We start from the raw sequence: 22886 nt of genomic DNA on the forward strand, positions 1-22886 counted from the left end.
AATTTTATAATTTTCTTAAATTTCGAGTAGAAAATTAAGGATTGTAAAGATAATAATCATTAAAAAAAACTAATAGCACAAAAATTAGAATCATAAAAGAATAATATTTTTTAACTAATAAATAGGAGTCATTAAATAAAAATATTTAATAAAATAAATAGAATATATAAAATAGGAATCATATATTGATTTTATGATAATGTAATTTTTTTTTGATTAGTATTGTGTTTGACGGGCAGGAGGCGGCCCAAACTAATTTTTATTTAAATGATAATAATTTTTCTATTAGTATTATGTTTGACAGGAAAGTGGCTAAAATTATTTTTTTTATCTATGTTATAATATTTTTTTTGTTAAAACAGGACCACGGTTCAAAATAATTTTTATTCAATTATAATTTTAATTTTATCATGATTAGAATAATTTTTATATTCATTTAAACTAACAATCGTAGATAAAATACAATTTATATTAAAGATTTGTAAGGTAATAGTACAATTTTTATTTTCAACTGAGTCTTATAATTTTCTTAAATTTCGAATAAAAAATAAAGGATTGTAAAGATAATAATCATTAAAATAACTAATAGCAAAAAAAAATTAGAACCATAAAATAATAATTTTAACTAATAAATGTGGACCATAAAATGAAAATAATTAATAAAATAAAATAGAATATATAAAATAGGAATCATATATTGATTTTATGATAATGTAAATGATTCTTGATTAGTATTGTGTTTGACGGGCACGGGAGGCGGCCCAAACTAATTTTTATCTAAATAATAATAATTTTTTTATTAATATTATGTTTGACGAGAAAGTAGCTAAAATAATTTTTTATCTATGTTATAATATAATTATTTTAAAACGGGACTACGGTTCAAAATAAATTTAATCCACTAATTTTGATCTAAATCACAATACTTAATTTTATCATAAAAATAATAATTTTGGATTAATATTGTCTTTGACGGGAGGGCCGTTCGAACTAATTTTATTATTAGTATTGTGTTTGAAAGGATGACCACTCAAACAAATTTTTATACTAATTATAATTTTTTTTATTAGTGATATGTTTAACTGGAAAATGACTCAAAATAATTTTTATGCTATTATAATATTAATTTATATCAAAATTTACACAAAATTTATAACGCTGCCGCGAAGCGCGGCTTTATTCACTAATTTTCATGATAAAATTGTTATCTTCCATTCCGACAATTTATTTATATTTTCTAAATGTTCTTTCCAATTTTATATTTCATAACTAATTAAGAATAATAAAATTTATAATATAAATTTAACTAAACTTAATACTTTCCGAATATTTTAAACATATCAATCACACTATTTTCTCATACTTTCTCTCTTATAATTTTATTACTCTCCATTACAACATATCCTTAGAATAAATAGAAAAGACCGAGTAGTCGGCAAAAAGAAATTAAAGACAAATATAAATTCAAATATCGAAAAAAAAACAAACAAAGTAATGGTAATGAAATACAGCCGTGCGATGCAATACAGAGATCAGATAACAGTGGGCCCTGCTTCCCGCCAACCCCAAAACCCTAATCTCCATATTCGTTATACTCCTAAACCCCCTTTTCTGAGCTGCTCAATACCCCATCTATGGAAGCTCAGGCCGTCAAATCAAACCTAGTTTTAATTCTAGATTTTGGTTCCCAGTATACTCACTTAATCACTCGCCGCATTCGTAGCTTATCTGTCTTCTCTCTTTGCATTTCCGGCACTTCCTCTCTCAAATCCATCACCGACTTGAACCCATCTGTAATCATCCTTTCTGGTGGCCCCCACTCGGTCCACGCGCCGAACGCGCCGTCGTTTCCCGATGGGTTCGTTGAGTATGTTGAGAGTAGTGGTGTGTTTGTGTTGGGGATATGTTATGGGTTGCAATTGCTTGTGGAGAAGCTTGGTGGGGAAGTGAGAGTTGGGGAGAAGCAAGAGTATGGGAGGATGGAGATTGAGGTTTTGAAGGATAGTGGGTTGTTTGATTGTAGGAAGACTGGGGGTAAGCAGGTTGTTTGGATGAGTCATGGCGATGAGGCGGTGAGGTTGCCTAATGGGTTTCAAGTGGTGGCTAGGAGTCAGCAAGGGGCTGTGGCCGCGGTGGAGAACCCGGAAAGGAGGTTTTATGGGCTGCAATATCATCCAGAGGTATAATTGTTTATTGGATTGTGTTAATTGTACAAGGATAAGTGTGATTCTTTGATACTCTGTTATATGGATTGGTGCTTTTGCATTGTTCTTGTTAATGATATGCCTTGCTTAGAAATAAGCGGGTATGACTTGCGTAGAAATGAAGTTTGTTTTTGCTATAAATGTTAATGGTGTATGCTGATGTTATGAAAATAGTAAAAGCCTTATTTCGATAACCAAACTACGTGAATGTGATGCATATCGAATTTGTATCCTGTAGCTCAACTAGCATATTTAAAGAATCTCGAATAATGCTCAAGGTCAGTGTGTTCCGGTCTGGTTATTTAACTTAATAACCAACTTTGTAACTGTACACTTGTTATAGGCTTTCTGGATTTAATTTCTAAAAAACAGACAATGTCGTTTTCTAACCGTGGGAAGCTATATGAAGGTGACACATTCACCAGAAGGAATGGAAACATTGAGACAATTTCTCTTCAATGTTTGTGGAGTCACTGCTGGATGGACAATGACTGATGTTATGGAAGAAGAAATAAAGGTTATTAAAGAAATGGTTGGGGCTGAAGATCATGTCATTTGTGCCTTATCTGGTGGTGTTGATTCCACTGTTGCAGCTACTCTTGTACACAAAGCGATAGGAGACAGGCTTCACTGTGTTTTCGTTGATAATGGCTTACTAAGGTGTGTTTTGAGTGAATTCTTGGAATAAAAAACTTACAAAAAGGATGTTTATTCATTATATATATCAATGATAATTAACAATATCCTCAGAAACTAATTAATATTTTTGGTATTTATATTTGTAGATTCAAGGAGAGAGAGCGGGTAATGGAAACATTCGAGAAGGATCTTCATTTACCTGTTACTTGTGTTGATGCTGTTGAGCAATTTCTTAGCAAGCTAAAGGGCGTGGTAGATCCTGAAGCAAAGAGAAAAATTATTGGAAAGGAGTTTATCTGCATTTTTGATGCATTTGCTCATGATATGGAGCAGAAAACTGGAAAAAAACCAGCATACTTGGTCCAAGGAACATTATATCCTGATGTGATTGAATCTTGTCCACCGCCTGGTAGTGGCAGGACCCACTCACACACAATCAAGAGTCATCATAATGTTGGAGGGCTTCCAAAGGACATGAAACTAAAGCTCATTGAACCCCTCAAGCTTTTATTTAAGGATGAGGTTCACTTCTCTAATTTTAAATCTTTACACATTCTTAGTTTTGCTTGGTCTTTTCTCTTAGATGCTCATTTGATTCAGGTTCGTGAATTGGGAAGAATATTGAATGTTCCTGTGCCATTTTTAAAGCGCCATCCTTTCCCCGGACCTGGCCTTGCTGTACGAGTCTTGGGTGATGTGACTGAAGGAAATGCCTTGGATATCCTCCGCCAGGTACTTGAAATCTGGTTGAAAGTGTAGCTTCTGTGGTCCTTTTAAAAGTTAAAGGTTATATACGTGGTCTAAGTGGAATAATATCTAATAGACACAACCTTTTTGTCATAGTTGTCTTTCCTAAATTATTTGCATATTTACTTTTCTATATTTTGGTGACTAATAATTGAATTTAAATATGAATTGGTTCATATTTACTTCAGGTAGATGAAATTTTCATTCAGTCGATCAAAGATGCTGGCCTATATGATTCCATTTGGCAAGCTTTCGCTGTGTTTCTACCTATAAGATCAGTTGGAGTTCAAGGAGATCAAAGAACACATTCACATGTTGTTGCACTGAGAGCTGTAACAAGTCAAGATGGGATGACAGCAGACTGGTGAGCGAAGTCATCTCTTGTCCATATCTTTACATATTTCTTTATATATTAGAGTTGTATCTTCATATCTTAACGAGCATAGGAGGCTTCATAATTCTTCAGCTTAGCAATATGACTTTGTAGCCTTTTGTTTTAGAGCACCAGTTAAGTGATGGTCAAAGGTTGGTGATATCAATTTGTATAACTGACATGAACATGACATAAATAAAGAAAATTATATCCTGTTTATCCAACACGTACAACAGTCAAACAAATTTTTGACATATTTGAGGATATTATAAGATACAACATGCTCGAGTCTCCTTGATGAAGTAGAATGGTTTGACGCCCCAGTCTCCTTGCAGAAAAGGTGAACACAAGGTGGTGGTAACCATTGAGGCTCCTTCAAATTTGTCTTGTCTTAACTAGTTATGTAATTTGTGATTTGCTTCTTTAAGTTAGAGTTATGCATTTTTCTCCTTGTTTGTAAATTTCAGGTACAATTTTGAACACAAGTTCCTTGATGATGTGGCAAGAAAGATCTGCAACAGTGTTAGAGGTGTGAATCGAGTTGTGCAAGATATTACATCCAAGCCGCCATCAACTATCGAGTGGGAATGATTATTTGTAAGTGCATATCGGGTGCGCGAGGATTTCTACGGTGTTATACATTGTTCGGGTTTTATCTAAAGCGTCATAGTGAATTTGGCACAATGATCTAGATCCTAGGATGCCATTATTCTAAATGTAGTTTATCTGCATTTGTGATTCTTTGTATGAGAAGTGCATTTATTTATATAAGAAATCATCCAATTCTGTCTTATCTCATCAAGAATATGTTTGAATATTAAAACCATACTCCCTAATCACTATTTCATTCTTCTCAGCCAAGTTCTCCTCTGTTTACTACTGTAGTTTAATTGGCAACTGCTAAATTGTGTTCCTCTCAGAAATAAGAGCTCAAAAAGCCCCGAACTTCGGAGTAATAACCAAACATACTCAATGTTCTACTTCGGAGTATATGAGTATCCTGCTTGTCTACTTGGAAGCAGGATCTCATAGAAATTCAGGAGCTCCGACTGGGATCTGGGAAGGAGAGTCATAATAATCTCTTTTAATAGCCCGGAAGATTAGAAATTGTCTTTGTTACATACAACAAAAGGCACAAAATGGGATTAATAATAACAGAGTACCCACAACATGAAAGGACACTTGATTCAGATAAACAAAAATAAGTAAAGCCTACCAGCAGCTCAAAGAGTACTTCAAACTTTGATAGCTGGACAGGTTTAACTTTTGCTAACACTATGGTATAGTATCCTATTACACGCAGTATCAAATTTCAAGCCAGAAAAAAAAAAAAAAAAAAACTTATAACCCTATGATGACAAAAAGGATGCTACTGCTCTGCAAGAAGGCCCATGGGATTCGTTTCCATGAAAATAACTAGGACTGTGTTCTTGTAGGATACCAACACATCGTCTGGGTGGTGTAGTTGGTTATCACGTTAGTCTCACACACTAAAGGTCCCCGGTTCGAACCCGGGCTCAGACAACTGTTTTTCTAAATGGTATTTTGAACTAGTATATTTTACTGTATCTACATGTATTCCCTACGATTTTATTGTTTTGGTGCTGCAAATGACAAATCAACGCCTTTTCTTCCTCAGCCCCCATCTCTCTCTCTCTTTCTCGCTAAAATTTCAAACTTACGGGGGTGTATTCGATTGGGATTTTAATGCATTGTTTTTAGTATATGGATTTTAATGGATTGTATGGGATTTTGATTTTTTGCGGATTCTTGATGAAATGTCGCAGAGTTGATAGGATTTAGGTACAATGCTTCAAAATCCCATTGAATTTGGTGGGATTTCAAAAAACTTAAAATACACTGAAGAATGTCACAAAATCCATCATTTTATGAAATGAAAAAAAATCCATCAGCATTTGAATACCATCAGATTTTAATGGATTTTAAACAATCCCAATTGAATACCATCGGATTTTAAAGTATAATTTAAAATCCCAATTGAATACCACTAGATTTTGTAGCATAGTTTAAAATCCCAATTGAATACCTCAAGATTTTAATGGATTTCAAACAATCCCAATCGAATACCCTCGGATTTCATGAATGCAAAAAAATGCTTTAAAATCCCAATCCAATACACCCCTCTTAGTCAGCATAAGAGTTGTGGGAACAGGGGGTACTTACGTGGAGCCAACAATCAACATAATCCGGGTTTTTGTTCTTTAACAATTCTCATCTCCAGCAAGTGTCTGTACGTATTAATTCTATCACTCCTTCATCCTGTTTATTGAATGTTTTATTTTACTAAAGCAACATTTTTTTCACATAAAGTTTGAAAATTGTGTTTATATATCTTAATTTTCTGCTTAAATCAACCGCATTCATGTTTAATTTTGTTTGCTGCTTGTGGGGTTTTATGTTTGATTCATATGTATGCAGCAGCTTGTTATATCTCTGGAGACTAGTGGTCGATTCGTGTGTTTTATACACATGGCCACCACTTGATTGGTGTGTGGACTTTGTTCAATAGATGTGTGTGTACTGTGTAGTTATTAGCTTATGCTCTATCGTGGGCTTTGATTGTACCGAAAAGAAAATAACCTAAATCGAAGTTCTTTTTCACTAGGTAATTCTTTTTGGTTTTTACTCGTTAGCTGCACTGAATTGATGAGCTTGTATGTTATTGGATCATCTTCTTTCAAACTAAGGTTTGAATTGATGAAATGGGAAGGTATATAGTGGAATGGGAATATGGGATGAAACCTGGTAGTACCATTTACGCTGTTTGGAAGAGAGTTTTTATTGGAGGGGGCGGTAATAGAATGTTATGGTTTACTTCTACTTACCTCCGGTTCGGATGTTAGGGGAAGTAACTGAAATTTATCTGCACACCTGTATCTATAAAATTCACATTTAGGACAGTAAAAGGAAAGGAGTGAATTTTTCAATTTTTATATATTTTTGTTCCTTTGCATTATGTTAATTAGCCAAACAAGTTAAGTGAGTTAAAGGCTCTTTACTTCCATTTACATTACATTCCATAATTAAAAGAAACCTTGTATCCAACCAGACCAATGACTACAATACATCATTAATGTGTTAGAGATGAATCATTAGGTTCTTGAGCTACTAGTTGATTGGTGCTGGTTTTTGTATTGCAGTTGGTTCTGCTATCTATGATCTTCTTTCTTGACACTTGACAGTGTCTTAGACAACAAATCAGGAAATGGCCGGTAGTGGTCAATTACCTGAAAGCCAAAAACCTTCAATTACATACAAGCACAATCAAACTGGCGGGGCATTCTTTAAGCTCGTGGAATCTAATCACGAGGATTGTACCCCCAGCTCTTCTGCTATTAATCAGCACAATGGTAACAGGATCGAATCCAAGTCAGCTGAAATAGTAAGAACTTCTGATCTCATTGCAGCAATTAGTCATCTATGGGATCGTGCCATTCTTCCTCCTGCATTAAAAGCGGATTCAGATCATGACGCAAAGAACCTTAAGAAAGCAAATACATTCTGCTATTCGGCTGAGGAAGGCCATATTGATGCATCAACTTCTGCAGAGGGTCAAGATTTCTCAGTTAATGTAGTACCTGATTACTCCTCACCCTTAGTGCAGGCAACCATAGAATGCCTAAAGGTGACCCAGAAAATCTCCTTCTTTGAACCTGGTACTATTAGTGGTAGCAGTGGTTATGCAAATTCTCTTATTTGGGGACTTATAAAAAGTGGTTCCAGCAATCCAATGGAGTCCTTCAAGGATACAGGGCATGCAAGAGGAAACTTACATAACGCAAAGGATGCACAGCAGTTGTTGAGTGAAACTACGATCTCTAGATCGATGCATCTTGTCAACTCTAATGTTTCGGACAAAGTGAAGAATCAAGATTGTTGCAATACTGGACAAAGAAACTCAACTTGCATTAATTCTTGTGATAATGCCAGTAATTCAACCAAGAACACAAGTACTGTTAACACTGATTGCCTCCCAGAAACGGCTGAAACAATAGATATATTGTCAGGTCCAAGCCCGATCATGGATAAACACCTATCTGTTACCTCTCTATTCACAGATCACCTTCTTCAGGCCGTTGAAGACACAAATGAAAACATTAGTTTGACCTCAATTTCGCGACTTCATGTGGAACACAGTGCCAATCCTTTAGCTACCGATACAGGTGCTCACAGTGAAAGCGAGAGCAATCCCAAAGAGAGTCATCTGCTTGAAGGTGAGAGTTTTCAGCAACAAGTTTGTTTCACTGAGAGCAAGTCCAATTTAAAAATCAGCTCATCAAATCATGATAAACCGGGTTTTGCACGGCAGGAGCATGCTTTTGCTGGAGCATTTGCTGGTATCTTTGTAAGCCTTTGTCTACATCCTGTGGATACAATTAAGACCGTGACTCAGTCATGTCGCAGTGACCCAAAGAGTCTTCTTGATATAAGCCGATCTATTATTGCTGACAGAGGTTTGTTGTTTAAGTTAATTAGTGACTTCACTGAAGTATATCTAATTTTCCTTATTCTTCTTAAAGCTCATTTTGATGCCGTTTGGAAATTGTTCTGGACTCTGGTCAGGTCTAATCGGACTCTACCGTGGAATTGCTAGCAATATTGCTACTTCAGCACCAATTTCTGCTGTCTATACTTTCACTTATGAATCAGTTAAAGGGGCCTTGCTTCCTTATTTTTCTAAGGTGATATTCCTACCATGCTTTGTTTCTTTCCCATTTAATTCAATGGATTGTGTAAAACCCCTTGTTCTTGTTGGAGGTAAAGCAAAAATCAAATTGGTCCAAAGCAGATCATTACATAATTCCCAAGTCTAAACTGTGTCAAATGCAAATTCGTTACCACGAGGATGCGGTCTTCTCTGGCTTAAATTTAAATGTGCTTGCATAATTTCTTGCAGGAGTGTCATTCTTTGGCGCATTGTGTAGCAGGAGGTTCTGCGAGTATTGCAACTTCTGTTATTTTCACTCCAAGTGAACGTATAAAGCAGCAGATGCAAGTCAGTTCTCACTATAAAAGCAGTTGGTAAACCTTTAGGATCCTTTGTTTTGATCTTATTCAATCTCACAAATCAGATTCCCTGCTCTTTATAATGCATTTCACTTTATCTTGTCATTCCCTACTGATACCAAGGGCTCAGATTTGCCTCACTTGTATATGTAGTCTATGCTAGTACTTCTGCACTGTTTTTGTGCATAAGATTTTTGTAATTTTAATTTGATTTATTTTAGGAACTTTTCAAATTATTGGCTTGATAAGCATTTTAATACTAGAGGGTTACAAAATGCGTGCTTCTGCTCAAATGAAATTTAGTTGTTCAGTACAAAGATATGGAGAGAACTTCTGATAAGAGATCAGGCTAGTGGAGGATTATACGAAACTTTAATATTTAGTTGAAACGTGTTTCATTGATAGTTTTAGACGAATGTATCGCTTTAAAGTTGAGAAACTGAACTTTCAAGAGTTGTCTTATAGTGAAATAGAAACTTGTGTTTACTCTATACCTTGCCCATTAAATTTGCTCGTCCTTTGTGCAAAGATGCACCAGTTTATAATCAGTATGGTTGTCCAGTCCATTGTGCTTCGTATATAAATGTATATTGCTACAGGAATGCGTTACTTGGAATTGTCGGAAAGGGTGGTTTGTCTTCATTATATGCTGGGTGGGGAGCTGTACTGTGCAGAAATGTTCCGCACTCAATCATCAAGGTTAGATAATGGTTTTATATGGCAAATTTGTATATTGGATTAGTAGTATATTTTGTTTTTTGTTTTTACCTGTCTACCATCAAACAATAGCAAGTAGTAGATTATAAGTATCTCTTGATGTATTCACAGTTCTACACCTATGAAAGGCTAAAGAAGTTAATGTCATCCTCACTTCAACCAAATGGACAAAGAGAAATGCTGCGAACGGTTTGTGATTTCATCAGTTCATTAACCCATTATTACTTGTATATACTTTTGTATTTGTAATATAAGTAAAGATATAGCTATTCTCAAACATTGGTTTATGTTCATCATCATCATCGTGAAAAGGGCTTAGAATCACATATCCGCATCATACATCCTGTATACAAACTAGTTTGACGTGATTAATATAATACTAGTTCCTCCTTACAGCTCATCTGTGGAGGATTAGCTGGATCTACTGCTGCTCTTTTTACAACTCCTTTTGATGTGGTGAAGACAAGGTTGCAGACTCAGGTTTCCATTTGTTTGATAATACTGTTTTCTCCTTCTGACATGCCATGGAATTGTTTGTTGGTTAATTTCATCTTTTTCATGAATGATATGTTACAGCTACTACATCTCTGTGTTGTCTTGTAGGTTCACTCATTTATTACTCATTCTCTTACACTTCGATGTGGTGATTGGTTTACAGATTCCTGGTTCAAGAAATCAATTTGATGGTGTGTTTAATACCCTGGTGGAGACAGCTAAGCATGAAGGTTTGAAGGGTCTCTATAGGTTAGAAATTTCAAACATGCTTTAACTTATTATTTTTCCAGCCAAGTAATTTCAGTGGCTTCTGTTAGTTTCGTTGGTCCTGCCAATAGGTGGAACCTATGCTACTCGGACTCCGTTGCAAGGGTCCGAGATGGATACATGTCCAAATATCAGACTCGGCAACATGCATTAATGTTTTTGGCCTATAATAAGTGTCCAAGTCCGAGTGTCTAGTGTCCGACACCGGTACTCGAAGGTAAAATGAAGAGCCTGAGTAACACAGGATGGAACTAATGGCACTGGTTGTGCCATCTGATCCAGTTCTCCAGAATCGGATTCAACTTTATGTAGTGTTTTTGATTCATGTTGTCAAGTTGTGTGATAGTTTTTAGCCTTGGTAAGTATGATCAAACTTTTCTTTATCTTGTTTGGTATTTAGGGGCTTGACTCCAAGGTTAGTCATGTATATGACACAAGGAGCACTGTTCTTTGCATCATATGAATCTTTCAAGAGATTGTTATCTTTGGAGGCAGTACACGATAGTGCTCAACATCTGATATGAATCAAGACTGAAAAAGGATTCAAACTCTCTGCCTGAAAGCTGCATAATTGCAATCACTACAAGTCCAGTAAGTGTTGAAATTTTCCTACTGGGTCGCCAAAGGGAACTGATACACGGAAGCTCGATAAATTGTAATTCTTGTCTCTCTGAAGCTTCCCTTGATAGAATAGAAACTAGGTATATCTGAGTAACCATGGACGGCAGATATAGAAAAATGTTATTCATTTGTCTGTTGTTAGAACAATGCAGGCCAATTTTTTGTAAGTAGGGTGATTACAGATAAGTTGAAAATTGAAACACCTTGTACAGACTACTTAAAATATATTAAAGTTCAGAGTTCAATATATCGTGGGGCCGTTTGGGTTAGCTTAAAAGAAGTGACTTCTTGATTAAATTAAAGAAGTGGAGTAGAAGCGAAAAGTAAAAGAGTTAATAAAGTGTTTGGAAAAGAAATAGAAGCTCTGAGAGAGAAGCTAGCATTCTCAGTTTCTTAAAAGTGCTTCTACTTATTTACACAAACGAGTCAAGAAAAAAAGAAACCAGAAGTAGAAGCCACTTCCGCTGCACAAACAGGCCCGTATATATCTTTGCATGACTCGTGAGACAATGAGTTACGGTTACTCTTTATCGCTTTCTTACAGCTTTCAACTTCATTTTTGTTTTAACAGTAAAACACAAGATAAGGGATCAATTTTCTCGCGAGTGTGGCCAGAATTTCAAATCTATAGATCGGTGATCATACATTGTTTTTATGTTTCAAACAAATAGATAACTGCCATTTTTCAACCAAAAAAATGGATAAATAAAAACAATATATAGGTCATTATTACAAATTTGATATTCTGTCGACCAACATGAAAATAGAAAAATGGATACTCATGCACTGCTCACTGCTCACTAATTAGGGGCCGTTTGAGGAAGCTTAAAAAAAGTGACTTCTTGCTTAAACTAGAGAAGTGAAGCAGAAGTGAGATGTAAATAAGTTAATAAAATGTTTGGAAAAGAAAGATAAGTTGTGAGAGAGAAGCTATTATTCTCAGATTTTTAAAAGTGCTTCTACTTTTTTACACAAACGGGTCAAGAGAAACAGAAGCCAGAAGCAGCTTCTGTCGAACAAAGGCTATGTACTTATGATTACAACTCCTTAGCTAATGATTATATGCAAAGTATGGTGCCTTCTATATATTTCTATATATATACTACTATAAAAAATGCCCAGACGTCATTGCTTCATCACGAAGAGCCTATGCTGAGACTATACTCAAGAAATCAGAGAAAAAGGTGGATCGAGTACGAATGATACCGGAGCTTTCTTTTTTCTGTCTTGGACATTTTCAAATTTATGTTTACCATCGTCATCTAAAAGCCCGCTCTGAGAATCACATTGTAGTAACTTGTCATCTCTCGACCCCTTAACTGCATCAGTAGCCTCTGTTCTACACAGGATAAAGAACCAGATTGAGAAAGCCTGTAATGTACTTGATTGTGCATGAAAATCAACTTCATACTCTCCCTCCTTAGTTACTGGCATTTTTAATGCTGGTGATTTCTCTTTCCTCCCTGTTTACAGTAGTAAATGAATATCAGAAGACAAAAAACTTATTGCAAGCCACTGCCGTTTGTCAAATGTTGGCAATCTTACCTGTATATAAAGTTTCCAAGGCTGCCGGTTGCTTATGGGGGAATGGTCTTCAGGACATCGGTTGAATTTGTCAAAAGTAACAAGGGGGCAGCCCATATCCCAGCCGCCACAGTCACAGCCTCCGCCAAATTTCCATCTATCTAGTAGTCGTCAAGGGCCAGGACATTCTGCAGTTGGCAAACCATGATTTCCGGAAGAGGTTACAACATTCACCTTTGTCTGGGACAAGCAGTTTGTTCTCTGATCCATTCCTTGAAATCATGCCAGTTGATGTTCAAGCTTTCCCACTTCTCTAGTGGAACTTGAATAAAGATTACCGCAATTTCATGGTTTGAATGTAAATCTGCTGGCTCCCACAGAGAGTGACCACCATTAAAGACATTTTTTGGTCGATCACAAAATTTTCTCAGATCAGAAGTCTCGTGCAACTTGCATGTTTCCTCAGCTGAGTTTGCAGCTATATCTTTTCTAGCCTGCTTAATATCATAGTCACCATGGAGTTCTCTAAAGCTCCAGCATCTTTGAGATCTGAACGCAATAAACAAGATACTTGCATCTGTCCCCATACCCGATTCTTTATTGCTCTCATTTATCCCTCAACCAGTAGATTTAGCGCTACTTTTCATTTGACTGGTGTGAAAGGTGTATAGCCAGTTCAAAGCATTTCCAACTTTCCATGTCTTGACTATAATTTTTTCTTCTGGACTCTTTACCAAAAACTCAAAATATGGCATCCCATGTTTAATTTTAAACTTGGGATGGCCATGTAAATGAGCTGGTCAACAAGGCAGTGGAGGCTTACTGTTTTCCTTGACAATTTGAGACTCGCATGTGTTCCCGATGTTTTCAAAAAATCAAGCAAGAGCGATCTCTGTAATCTCTTGTTTCTTTTGATGCCAACTTTTGCACCAGGAATATGCTCATGAACAGAGCCCAAAGTACTTCTCTGTGATTTAGACTCAAGAAGTGGTTCGGACATCCCTCTCGTGGGGCTTAAGCCAGAAAATAGAGTGCTTGGTGTGGAGCAACTGCTTTGCAATCAAGGATGCGAATAGGAAAGGACTGGTTGAGCAGAACATGATTTCTGCATGACAGAACCAGTATCCTTCTTTTCAAGTCCACTGTCATCTCTTGGAAGACTAAAAGTTGAATTGTTACTGCACATGGATGCCCTAACTTGTTTTCTCTCTGCAGATTTAGGTGATTGATTTTTTCCGTCCTCTGATTTCAAGGAAATCTGTAATAACGATACCTCTCTCTTTCAAAATAGGTCGCCGGGAGCTACTGAAAACCTCCTCAGAGGTACATGGTTTGCAAATTACTGATTTGCTTGATTCTGAGTTGAGAGACATCGCTGATGATCTAAACTATACTGATGAGCTATCTTCATCTGAATCACACAGCGAATCTACTACCCCAATTGATAAGGCATTCACACTGCCTTGTGGAAATTCATTTTTTCTCCCATCACCTAAATCCTTCATTGTTACTTATTGAGAACTCTGATATACAGAACTTCTTTTTAGAACTTTATTTCCTTCCAGGACAGTAATCCTAGATTGAGATCGTTTACAGGATGCCCTACGATAATGATGAAACCTTATATCTGAAAACCCTTGTTTTTGGCTCAACGCATCATGAGGTTTTACCATTGGTCTTTTCCCTTTCAACTCTGGAACATTGCCGCGGACAAGGAAGGACAGTATTAGGACTTCCATCTACTACAGAGATCTTCTCGAATTCCAAGTCCATTATCAAGCCATTTTATAGAATGCAAATCTACAAGAAAGAAGGGAACACGGAGCATATGTTAATCACCTTCTGATATTACAGAATCAAAAAAATAAAGGACCGATAAGAATGAAGAATAACTAGGCTCTTAAACTTTTTACATTCACCAAAGATTCATTACGTCAATTCACAACCAACTCAATCTGAATGAATTTAAAACATCACATAGATTACTGGAAACAAATTAATCAAACAAAACAATGACAAACATTCATGTGAACAGATCAATCACCTCCAATCTATTCAAAGGAAGAACAAATCAGTTCTGCAAATAGTCATTTTGCAAAATGTATTCTACAAGATTCAAAATAATAGGAGAAACAAACAAGATATCATATTAAACCAAACCAGAAATAATACAGCAGCTAAAAGCAAGTTTGTAGCTAACCTTACTACCTTAGATTGCTGTCAAGTCTCTTCCTTTCCTTATTTCTTTCACATGAGAGATAATTGAGAGACAAACAGCTGCAAGATTTCTGAGCATGCCCACTTAAAAAAATCACTATATGTTTCTGGGCCTGCTTTGTTTTTGCATATAAAATATGATCCAACAACAATCGATTATAAGCACCATATGTTCATCGGAAAAAAATAGCTAGATGTTAAAAACTCTAGAATGAGTGATTTTTCCGCTCAAAGATACAGTAGTAGTCTCCTGCATTTTCATCAAAAATCTAGATTAATGCCATCCACCGGGAAAAAACCGCTTATAATATGCTGCATCATACATATGTCAAGTACCCGAACCCAAAAAAATATATAATACAATAGTTCCATTATCATAAATCGTCAAGCCTTCTTGTTCTATTCCATGTTTGCAACTTTACCTTTCAGTGTGTTGAGAAAGGGTATTGGTCCAGGACAATCGATTATTGATAATATATGTCCAGTGAAAAAAAATATGTTGGATGACAGAATTCCTAAATTGGATCATTTTTCCGCTCGGTGACACTGTCGCACACCTGTAAATGCATAAAAATAAGATTAATCCATCCAGCCTTTTCTGTATTCCCTTATCAACAATCTAATTTATTTTTTTATATTCTATCAACTTGTCAACTTGTAGACAGGTACAAACGAAAGCAGTTGGCACAACTAATGCTTGTAGTGTTTCTAAAATATTTGCAGAGCACTAAAATTCAAAATTCATCAGAGAATCTAGTAATTAAAAGACAGAGACAGTAAAAAAAACATATACATACTAAAATTCACCCCCCAACAGTGAGAAAGGATAGGGCAGTGGACTCGAATTTCCGGCAAAGAAACTCATATCATCACCGCCGCCACCGCCATCAACATGCGGACATACCACGGAGTATCCTCCTCCGTCATATCCGCCTTGCGCAACCACAGCCTGCGTTTCCATCACTCGTCCTGTTTGACTCATCAACCAAGCCGGTACCTTTGTTTCGGATGATGAACAATGACCGTCAAAGTTCCCTTCCGAAGAGAGTGACCCCACCGTAACCTCCTCTTCACTCTTGAACGAAGTAGTTGCCATCATTTCCAACGAAGAATGCGAAGAATTCGAAGACGAAGAAACCGTCATCAGCCTTCTTTTCTTCTCTCCAATTCTTCGCGTACGATCTTTATCGAGCATCATTCGTGAAATTATTTCGGGATCTTCAACGACTTTATACAAAAACGCCATCATTTGCTGCGGCCTCCTCTCGGTAGCTTCTAATCTCTTCGTCATTCCTTCGACTTCAAGGTCTAGTTCTTTTTGCTCAAGCTTTAATCTCGCAATCTCCGTTACCAAATCCTCGTCTTCCTCATCATCATCGTCCTTATTTAATCCGCTTTTACCGTGTCGTTTCCGTGCTATGTTCTTCAATATTTGCGTTTGCCCCCGTAGAAACCACTCGTTCGCAAATTCCCACCGATCCGGATCCACCTTCTTAAAACCCTAAAAATCAAAATAAAAAAAATTATAAAACAGTGACAGAAAGTCAGCGAAGCTAAAACGAGAAAATTATTGAGCACGATTGGATAGCCCGTGGTCAAGGGCTTATCCTCTGTTGGCCAGGTCCTGGGTTCGACTCTGGCTCATCTCGAGAATATCTTAGAACAGATATTCAAATTGTAAAGCTATAAGGCATATTAGTCAAGAAACGAGAAAATTATTTACATATGTGTTGAGTTGACGGATGAAGCTAGAGAAGTTGTTGTGCTTGAAGAAAACAGGCAAGATTCGTTGCGAGAATTCGAGAGGGTTAACAACGATGAAGCTATTGTTCGCTCGGCCCCACGTGATGAGATCATCGGTGGTCGGATCATTAACCATCTGATAAGTCTTGACAACGAACGGCGCGATTACGTTGCAGTCATCCATTCAATCCGGTGTGTCTCACCGTAGCTGACCTGAGCTGCTCTGATTGCAAGACTGAGACGAGAAATGTTTGTTGTGATAATTTAGGCATAGGATAGGATTATTTTACTGATATTACTGTAAATGACAGAGCATCTGTGACAAATGTTATTTTAATATAGGTTGATACGTGGTGGTTATAGAGCAGGGATTAGTGGTCACGCAGGGGACCACTTCTCGCCTCCTCATCTGCTGCAAGAGTTCCTCCTTCCCAAAATACACTGCTGACTTTTTTTCACGTAATTTCAGATGTAAAAATAATATATTTTTATATATTATTTTTAAAAAAATTTTTTTTAATAAAAAATTAACATTTATATTTTTATTCCAAAAAAATGTTAAAATATAATATGTAGAATTATATTAATTTTATATCTCAAATTACGTGAAAAAAGTATATATATTTTGGGACGGAGGGAGTATTAAATTTTTCGATTTTATAAAAGAATTAAGATATAATCATATTTGTCACATTGAAAAAAAAATAGTGATACTTAATTCATCTAAAAGACATAAATTAGAAATATATATCACTGATCTGAGATTGTACATGAGGGATGGTAATCAGTTGGTATGATTTGATTTTCCCAAATAATCTATATTTTTCTAAACCAAACCTAAACCAAATTCAAACTTGAAGTTTATAAACCAAATCCGAATCGAACTGAATTGAAAAACTAGTTCCCTCCTCACAGCTCATCTGTGGACGATTAGCTGGATACTCGACTCCTTTTGATGTGGTGAAGACAAGGCTGCAGACACAGTAGGTTTCAATTTCTTTTAAACATGCTTAAATTTTACAGCCAAGTAATGACTACATTTCGGTAGGCTCTGTTAGTTTCGTTAGTCCTACGAATAAGTGGAACTGAAGGTTGTGCCATCTGATCCAGTTGTCCAGAATGGATTCAACTATTTATGCAGTGGCTTTGGATTCACATTGTCAGTTGCGTGATAGTTTTACGCATTGGCAAGTATGATCTAACTTTCTTCATCTTTTTTTTTTTTTTAAACTAACTTTCTTCATCTTGTTTGTATGTTAGAACAATGCAGGTCATTTTTTGTAAGCAGGGTGATTGCCGATACTGGTTTGATCTATCGTCAAAATTATAAATAGACAAAAAAACAATCGAACAGTTCGAGGAATAAAATACATATATAAATCTATCTAACATGCACATTTTTACACTTTTAATAAATGAATAAGCTCAAGACTCATGAGACCCTTTTCTAACTGCAACCAACTTCATTTTCTTTTACTACTCACTACTGACTAATTATATGTACTTAAATGATTACACCTCTTTAGCTAATGATTATATGCAAAGTATGGTGCCTTCTATATATTTCTATGGATATAAGACTATAAGAAATGCTGGAAGTGCTAGATCAGTGAGAACAGCTTGTAACCTGCAAGAAATGGATAATGGCCACCCGAACATGTTATCAACAATACTCCACTTTTCCGCAATACAAGACTGTGAGGCTTGAATTAATTGATCAGAGTAAATTTGGTAGAAATAGTCCAGCCCCGGCATGAGATGCTCAAACGTCATTAGAAATAGTCCAACCCCGGCATGAGATGCTCAAATGTCATTGCTTCATCGCGAAGAGTATATGCTGAGACTATACTCGAGCAATGGGAGAAAAGGGTGGATTGAGTACAAAAGATGCTGGAGCTTTCTTTTTCTCATCTTGCACATTTTCAAATATATATTTAATATCCTCATCTAAAAGCCCACTCAGAGAATCACATTGTTGAAACTTGTCATCTCTCGACTGCTTAGCTGCATCGGTAGCCTCTGTACTATGCAAGATAGAGACGCAGATTGAGAAAGCCTGTAATGTACTTAATTGTGCATGAAAATCAACTTCATACTCTCCCTCCTTGGTTCCTGTCATTCTGAATGCTGGTGATTTCTCTTTTCCTCCCTGTTCAAGAAAGTAGATGGAAATCAGAAGATGTCAGGCTGGGTGGGGGGATGTGAGTTACTCTTAGAAGTTAGACATGCCCGAGAAGCCTTATGGGTAAAGTTAAATGAGAAAAACTTATTTCAAGCTACTTCTTTGGAAAGCATGTCACTGCCATTTGTGAAATGTTAAGAATCTTACCTGTATATAAAGTTTCCAAGGCTGCTGGTTGTTTATGGGGGAATGGTCCTCAGGACATCGGTTGGAATTGTCAAAAGTAACAAGGGGGCAGCCCATATCCCAGCCTCCACAGTCACAGCCTCCGCCAGATTTCCATCTATCTAGTAGTCGTGAAGGGCCAGGACATTCTGCAGTTGGCAAACCATGATTTCCAGAAGAGGTTACAACATTCACCTTTGTCTGGGACAAGCAGTTTGTTCTCTGATCCAATCCTTCAAAATCATGCAAGTTGATGTATGATTGGTTACTCTTCTGATTCCTTCTTTTTTCCTTCAAGCTTTCCCTCTTCTCTAGTGGAACTTGAATAACGATTGCCGCAATTTCATTGTTTGGATGTAAATCTGCTGGCTCCCACGGAGAGTGACCACCATTAAAGACATTTTTTGGTTGATCACTATATTTTCTCAGATCAGAAGTCTCGTGCAACTTGCATGTTCCCCCGGCTAAGTTTGTTTTAACACTTGTAAGAGGTTTAGCAGCTTCAAGTGAAGAGAAAGAGTCCTTTTTAGCGGCTATATCTTTTCTTGCCTGCTTGATATCATATAACACAAATTCTGTCACTGTGGAGTTTTCTAAAGCTCCAGCATCATTGAGATCTGAACGCAATAAACAAGATACTTGCATCTGTCCCACCATAGCGGATTCTTTATTGCTCTCTTTTATCCCCCAATTAGGAGATATAGCTCTACTTTTGTTTTGACTGGTGTGGAAGGTGTATAGCCAATTCAAAGCATTTCCAACTTTCCATGTCTTGGCTATAATTTTGTCTTCTGGACTCTTCACTAAGAACTCAAAATACGGCATCCCATGTCTATTTTTAAACTTGAGATGGCCATGTAAATGAGCTGGTGAACAAGGCAGTGGAGGCTTACTGTATTCCTTGACAATTTGAGACTCACATGTATTCCATGATGTTTTTGAAAAATCAGGCAAGAGCGATCTATGTAATCTCTTGTTCCTTTTGATGCTAACTTTTGCAATGGGAATATGCTCATCAACAGAGCCCAGAGGACTTCTCTGTGATTTCAGCTCGGGAAGCGGTTCAGATGTCTCTCTCGTGGGGCTTAAGCCAGAAAATAGAGTGCCTGGTGTGGAGCAATTGCTTTCCAATCGAGGATGCGTATAGGGCAGGACTGGTCTAGCAGATAATGATTTTTGCATGACAGAACCAGTATCCCTCTTTTTAAGCCCGCTGTCATCTCTTGGAAGACTAAAAGTTGGATCGTTATTGCACATGGATGCCTCAACTTCTTTTCTCTCTGCATATTTAGCTGACTGATTTTTTCCGTCCTCGGATTTCAAGGAAATCTTTAAGAAGCTATTTAACGATACCTCTCTTTTCAAAATAGGTTGCCGGGAGCTACTGAAAAACTCCTTAGAGGTACATGGTTTGCTAGTTACTGATGTGCTAGTTACTGATGTGCTTGATTCCGAGTTGAGAGACATCGCTGATGATCTATGCTCTACTGATGAGCTATCTTCATCTGAGTCACACAGCGAATTTACTACCCCAATTGATAAGGCATTGACACTGCCTTGTGGAAATTCAATTTTTCTCCTATCCCCAACATCACCTAAATCCTTCATTGTTACTTCTTGAGAACTCTGATATACAGAACCTCTTTTTAGAACTTTATTTCCTTCCGGGACAGTACTCTTAGATTGAGATCGTTTACAGGATGCTCTACTATAGCGACGAAACCTTATATCTGAAAACCCTTGTTTTGGGCTCAATGCATCATGAGGTTTATTGGTCTTTTCCCTTTCAACTTTGTAGAATTGTCGTGGACAAAGAAGGACAGTATTAGGACTTCCATCTACTACACAGATCTTCTCAAATTCCAAGTCCATCATCAAGCCAATTTATAGAATGCAAATCTACAAGAAAGAAGGGGACAGAGAGCATATGTTAATCACCTTCTGATATTACAGAATCTAAAAAATAAAGGACTGATAAGAATTAAAAAAAGCTAGGCTCTTAAACTTTTACATTCATCAAGAATCATTACTTCAATTCACATCAACTCCATCTGAATGAATTTAAAGCATCACATAGCTTATTGCAAACGAATTAAGCAAACAAAACAATGACAAACATTCATGTAAACAGCTCAATCACCTGCAATCTATTCAATAGAAACTGGTACTATAGATTCAGAATTGTAAGAAATCATAAACTTCCTTACCCATTTGCCGAATTTAGAAAGGAGAAAACTTTATCAGATTACAAAATCATTTGATATCTCAAAAATCTTATAATCAGTGAGCAAACATTGCTAACAAAATGCAGATCTACCCTACTCATTATACCAAAAAATCTCCAGAACACAACCATCTACAAACACAGAATCTTGATCCCACCAAACTCAACCCTACAGCATAAGCAGATTATCAAACTTGAATCTGAAGAGTGATAATATATATAAATAAAAAAAGTAATCATCAGAAATCTTTAAGTACACTTGCATTCCAAGCTAATCAAAGCAAAGAAAATGGCCAGGCCATACCCCACACTGGATCTCACACAAGTAAATTTAAAGGAAGAGCAAGTTAGTTCAGCAAATAGTCATCTTGCAAAATGTATTCTACAAGATACAAAACCTTTGATTCATAATACAAAAAAGATCAATATAAAAAATTTAAAGGAGAAACAAACAAGAAATCACAACAAACCAAACCAACAATAATACAGCAGCTAAAAGCAAGTTTGTAGCCAACCTTAGATTGCTGTCAAGTCTCTTTCTCTCCAAATTCTCTCTCACATGAGCAAGATGATTGAGAGACAAAGAGCTGCAAGATTTCTGACCATGCCCACTTTAAAAAATTGCATCTTTTTGCTAATCAACAGCAAAAAGAATCATCATCCTTAAGTCATCATAACCTACCATGCTATGTGTTTCTGGGTCTGCTTTGTCTGTTAATATAAAATATACATACAATACTTACATGCCATTATGCATCAATCCTCATGCCTTCTCTTTCTATTCCAAGTTTGCAACTTTACCTTTTAAGCTACTACTAGTATCTACTCCTCAAAAAGCAAGAAAGATGACTAAAATATGAAATAAAGAAATAAATTATTATCTTGAAATACAATTGTGCCCTTCAAAGTTGTGGCTAGTTGAGTTCAAGTGAGGGGTGTTTTGGGATTTTGAAGCTTAAAGCAATAAGGAAACATCTGGATTTTTGATTGACAGAGACAACCACTGACACAAGTTATTTTCATATTTTGTTATTGAGTAAACAGGACTCCTGTGGGTGCTACAATTGCTACTCCCTCTGTCCCTCTCATTTCTTTACGGTTACTATTTTGGGATGTCCCTCTCATTTCTTTACGTTACTATAAATATTAAGTTTTTCTCATCATTACACTCACTATCTTCCTCCACTATCTCATATTTAACAATAAAAACTATTATTACACCCACTACTTTCATCCACTATCTCAAATCTACTATTAAATATTGGTAGGTCCCACAACTTTACCCACTTTTCATCTAACTTTACTCATTTTTCATACATTGTCTTGGTCTCCGTGTCCCCCTCCAATGTAAACAATTGAGGGGGACGGAGGGAGTATATATTATAATGCTTCCAAATTGCAAAGGATTATATCGATTAATGTTGTCCCTTTATACACGAAATCCAAATATAATTTTTAATTTTTTATGACGTTTTATGATCCAATTTGCTACTACATACGGAGTATGAGTATATATTATCCACTTATATTATGCGAAAACCGATCCATTGGACAGTATTTATCCTGATATATTTTATCATATAAACCTTTCTGTATAATTATGTGTAACAAATTCGAGGGTTGCATTATCATAACTTCCGATGCGATCATATCCTTCCGACCATGAAAATTGTAGTATAAATTGTAGTATGAAAAACTGTAATACAACCCCTCCCCCTCCGCTTAAGCAACTGATTTACT

General features: G+C 36.4%; 4 protein-coding genes and 1 non-coding gene across 14 annotated transcripts; 3 read left to right on the forward strand and 2 right to left on the reverse strand.

Annotated features, from left to right (window-relative positions):
* The first annotated feature begins 1532 nt into the window (after window positions 1-1532).
* Window positions 1533-4756, forward strand: LOC108205947 (uncharacterized). The gene is made up of 6 exons (XM_017376082.2): window positions 1533-2180; window positions 2614-2864; window positions 2990-3365; window positions 3444-3575; window positions 3779-3954; window positions 4431-4756. Exons 1-6 carry the CDS (start codon window positions 1635-1637, stop codon window positions 4552-4554), a joined length of 1605 nt encoding a protein of 534 aa, XP_017231571.1. The 5' UTR covers window positions 1533-1634; the 3' UTR covers window positions 4555-4756.
* Window positions 4757-5413: 657 nt separating this feature from the next.
* TRNAV-CAC (transfer RNA valine (anticodon CAC)) lies at window positions 5414-5487 on the forward strand. Its single transcript has one exon. It is a non-coding gene; the product is annotated as a tRNA-Val (tRNA).
* A 491-nt stretch (window positions 5488-5978) lies between these two features.
* LOC108210265 (uncharacterized) lies at window positions 5979-11338 on the forward strand. Of its 5 annotated transcripts, none has more exons than XR_010288949.1 (9): window positions 5979-6214; window positions 7125-8438; window positions 8548-8666; window positions 8882-8980; window positions 9591-9690; window positions 9820-9897; window positions 10105-10188; window positions 10367-10452; window positions 10871-11338. XR_010288949.1 is itself a non-coding variant. In XM_017381577.2 (9 exons), exons 2-8 carry the CDS (start codon window positions 7190-7192, stop codon window positions 10437-10439), a joined length of 1815 nt encoding a protein of 604 aa, XP_017237066.1. In that variant the 5' UTR covers window positions 5980-6214; window positions 7125-7189; the 3' UTR covers window positions 10440-10452; window positions 10871-11010. The 5 variants fall into 5 exon arrangements, 4 of the variants coding, with proteins under 4 accessions (XP_017237066.1, XP_017237065.1, XP_063943781.1 ...); XM_017381577.2 differs by having other exon boundaries at window positions 5980-6214; window positions 8882-9006; window positions 10105-10175; window positions 10871-11010; XM_017381576.2 differs by having other exon boundaries at window positions 5984-6214; window positions 8882-9006.
* Window positions 11339-12005: 667 nt separating this feature from the next.
* LOC108208932 (heat stress transcription factor C-1-like) lies at window positions 12006-16896 on the reverse strand. Of its 4 annotated transcripts, XR_010288951.1 has the most exons (6): window positions 16556-16895; window positions 15630-16333; window positions 15255-15389; window positions 14816-15082; window positions 12637-14415; window positions 12006-12554 (listed from the first exon to the last, which is right to left on the reverse strand). XR_010288951.1 is itself a non-coding variant. In XM_017379570.2 (2 exons), exons 1-2 carry the CDS (start codon window positions 16757-16759, stop codon window positions 15629-15631), a joined length of 909 nt encoding a protein of 302 aa, XP_017235059.1. In that variant the 5' UTR covers window positions 16760-16896; the 3' UTR covers window positions 15527-15628. The 4 variants fall into 4 exon arrangements, 1 of the variants encoding a protein (XP_017235059.1); XR_010288952.1 differs by having other exon boundaries at window positions 14824-15389; XR_010288950.1 differs by having other exon boundaries at window positions 14816-15389.
* A 1033-nt stretch (window positions 16897-17929) lies between these two features.
* LOC108208930 (uncharacterized) lies at window positions 17930-22022 on the reverse strand. Of its 3 annotated transcripts, XM_017379563.2 has the most exons (4): window positions 21890-21964; window positions 21662-21780; window positions 18905-20821; window positions 17930-18724 (listed from the first exon to the last, which is right to left on the reverse strand). In XM_017379563.2, the coding sequence occupies exons 3-4, from the start codon at window positions 20795-20797 to the stop codon at window positions 18419-18421; spliced, it is 2199 nt and encodes a 732-aa protein (XP_017235052.1). In that variant the 5' UTR covers window positions 20798-20821; window positions 21662-21780; window positions 21890-21964; the 3' UTR covers window positions 17930-18418. The 3 variants fall into 3 exon arrangements, with proteins under 3 accessions (XP_017235052.1, XP_017235051.1, XP_017235053.1); XM_017379562.2 differs by having other exon boundaries at window positions 21662-22022; XM_017379564.2 differs by lacking the exons at window positions 21662-21780; window positions 21890-21964 and adding an exon at window positions 21130-21435.
* Between the last annotated feature and the right edge of the window lie 864 nt (window positions 22023-22886).

Source organism: Daucus carota, chromosome 2 (assembly GCF_001625215.2).
Source record: "Daucus carota subsp. sativus chromosome 2, DH1 v3.0, whole genome shotgun sequence".
NCBI lineage: Eukaryota > Viridiplantae > Streptophyta > Magnoliopsida > Apiales > Apiaceae > Daucus > Daucus carota.